This window comes from Nanorana parkeri, unplaced genomic scaffold (assembly GCF_000935625.1).
Source record: "Nanorana parkeri isolate BGI_ZX_2015 unplaced genomic scaffold, ASM93562v1 scaffold3028, whole genome shotgun sequence".
NCBI lineage: Eukaryota > Metazoa > Chordata > Amphibia > Anura > Dicroglossidae > Nanorana > Nanorana parkeri.
The window spans coordinates 54836-56631 of NW_017309296.1; the positions used below are offsets into that span (position 1 = coordinate 54836).

Sequence of the window (1796 nt, forward strand, 5' to 3'; positions counted from 1 at the left end):
GGTTTTCTAATTGGCCAGAAAGCCTTCTCCATGCTCTCTCATCACCAGGTGACGAGAAGCATGGAGCCGGCTTTCTAGCCAATCAGGAAGCCGGGCAACAAGTCATTACACGGCGCCCGGCTTCCTAATTGGCTGGGAAGCCGGCTCCATGCTCCCTTGTCAGCAGGTGAGGAGGGAGCATGGATAAGGCTTTCGGGCACAATTAGAAAACCTTGGCATTTAACGACTTGCCGTCCAGCTTCCTGGGCCAATCAGGAAGCCGGGCAGCATGTAATGACTTGCCACCCGGCTTCCTGATACCGGAAGTTCGGGGTATCGGGCCAGGCATCGGAGCATTTGGGTGAGTACAAGTACTCGCCCAAATACTCGGCATCGGCACCAATAATAGTATCGGGGCAGCACTGATGCCAACACAAGCAAACGCACTTCCGTTGGGCCATGTCCAACGCACACATTTCGCTGCGAATGCACCCTAAGGAAAGCTGCGCTCGATCGATGATTGCCGGGGATGGAAGATCTCGTCTCCCACTACAAACCGAATAATCAGAATTTGATGAATGAAAATTGGCAACAATAGTGACTCCGCCTACTCAGCAAGGGACTCCCTCTCCTTCCAGGTCTCTGGATCTCTTCTCCACCTGGTCTGACGAACGCCTGGAGAAGCTGGCCGACCACTGCAAGACGGAGGAGTGCCACCACAGCCAGGTCATCATCGGGGACACTCACCAGACCAAGAACATTATCTTCGTGACAAAGGTAAGAAGAACTTTCCTCAGAAGTCTCCATCATGCGACATTCACATTATCCAAATCACCAAATCCTATGAACTAGAAACATTGTTTCCTATCTTTAAAAGGAGAACTATGAGGGGGGGGGGGGGGGTGATTGTCACTCAGCCTCATAATCTGAGCCGACCTGTGACAATGAGACTGTCACAGGTTGGCGCAGTAGATCAGGAGGTGAGCAAACACATACCGTCGCTCACTCACTTCTCGATCTATCCCTGCAGAGCCGTGACTGTCACTCACGGCTCCCTGTAGGGATTCCCCCCCGTCCGATCCTCCAGCGCTGACTGGCGGAACGGACGGGGGAAGGGGCGGTCACAGCTGGCTCTGCCTCTGGATAGGCAGAGTCGGCTGTCACTCACGCAGCTGGGCGGATCCAAACAGTATTGTCGGGATCCGCTTCGGCTGCGGCGTCTCAGTATACCGCGAGCTACAGCTCCCTATATACTGAGCCTAGGGTGACGGGAGGACGCTAGTTTGTGTCCTCCCCGTTACCCTAAGGAGAACTACGGGGAAAAACCCTGACCCCATACTTCTCCTTTAAGCTCTGATGAAGGTGCAAGTTTGGCCCCTGAAGCCCATTGGAATCCTTTTTTGATCTTCTACCTGACCCTACATTGGAATACATTGGCATCTGGACTATTATTTGGGGGTTGGACGATTTATTTTCTACTACAAATCACGGAAGTTGTGGGAATCTTTTGGTGCGTAGAAGGCGTCAGCCCGGATTTCAGACGACCACCAATGCTAACACCGCTATAGTACTATCAGATAGCAGGACCAGTAGGACAGCCTCGGGGTCCAGCACACGCCTCTACCCCCTTTTCCATGTAGACAATTCCCATGACACGCATGTCACACGGTGTGCAAGGTGACCTGACCATTCACCATCCTGTCTGTCGCTCCTGTCGCAGGGCCGCTGTGAAGTTCTGCACCTGGTGGATCTGAGTGGCTGTCCGTCTTTCCACAAGTGGATCAAACAGCACGAGGCGCTGCTGGGGAGGAAAGTGC

General features: G+C 53.5%; 1 protein-coding gene across 1 annotated transcript in view; it reads left to right on the plus strand.

The window, feature by feature from the left end:
- The window catches only part of LOC108802678 (cyclic nucleotide-binding domain-containing protein 2-like), a 38050-nt gene that overhangs the window by 27187 nt on the left and 9067 nt on the right, over nucleotides 1–1796 (plus strand). Inside the window, exons 11-12 of the mRNA XM_018574535.1 lie at nucleotides 618–756; nucleotides 1700–1792. Of these exons, the coding sequence (XP_018430037.1) occupies nucleotides 618–756; nucleotides 1700–1792 (232 nt within the window). The remainder of the gene's footprint in view (nucleotides 1–617; nucleotides 757–1699; nucleotides 1793–1796) is intronic.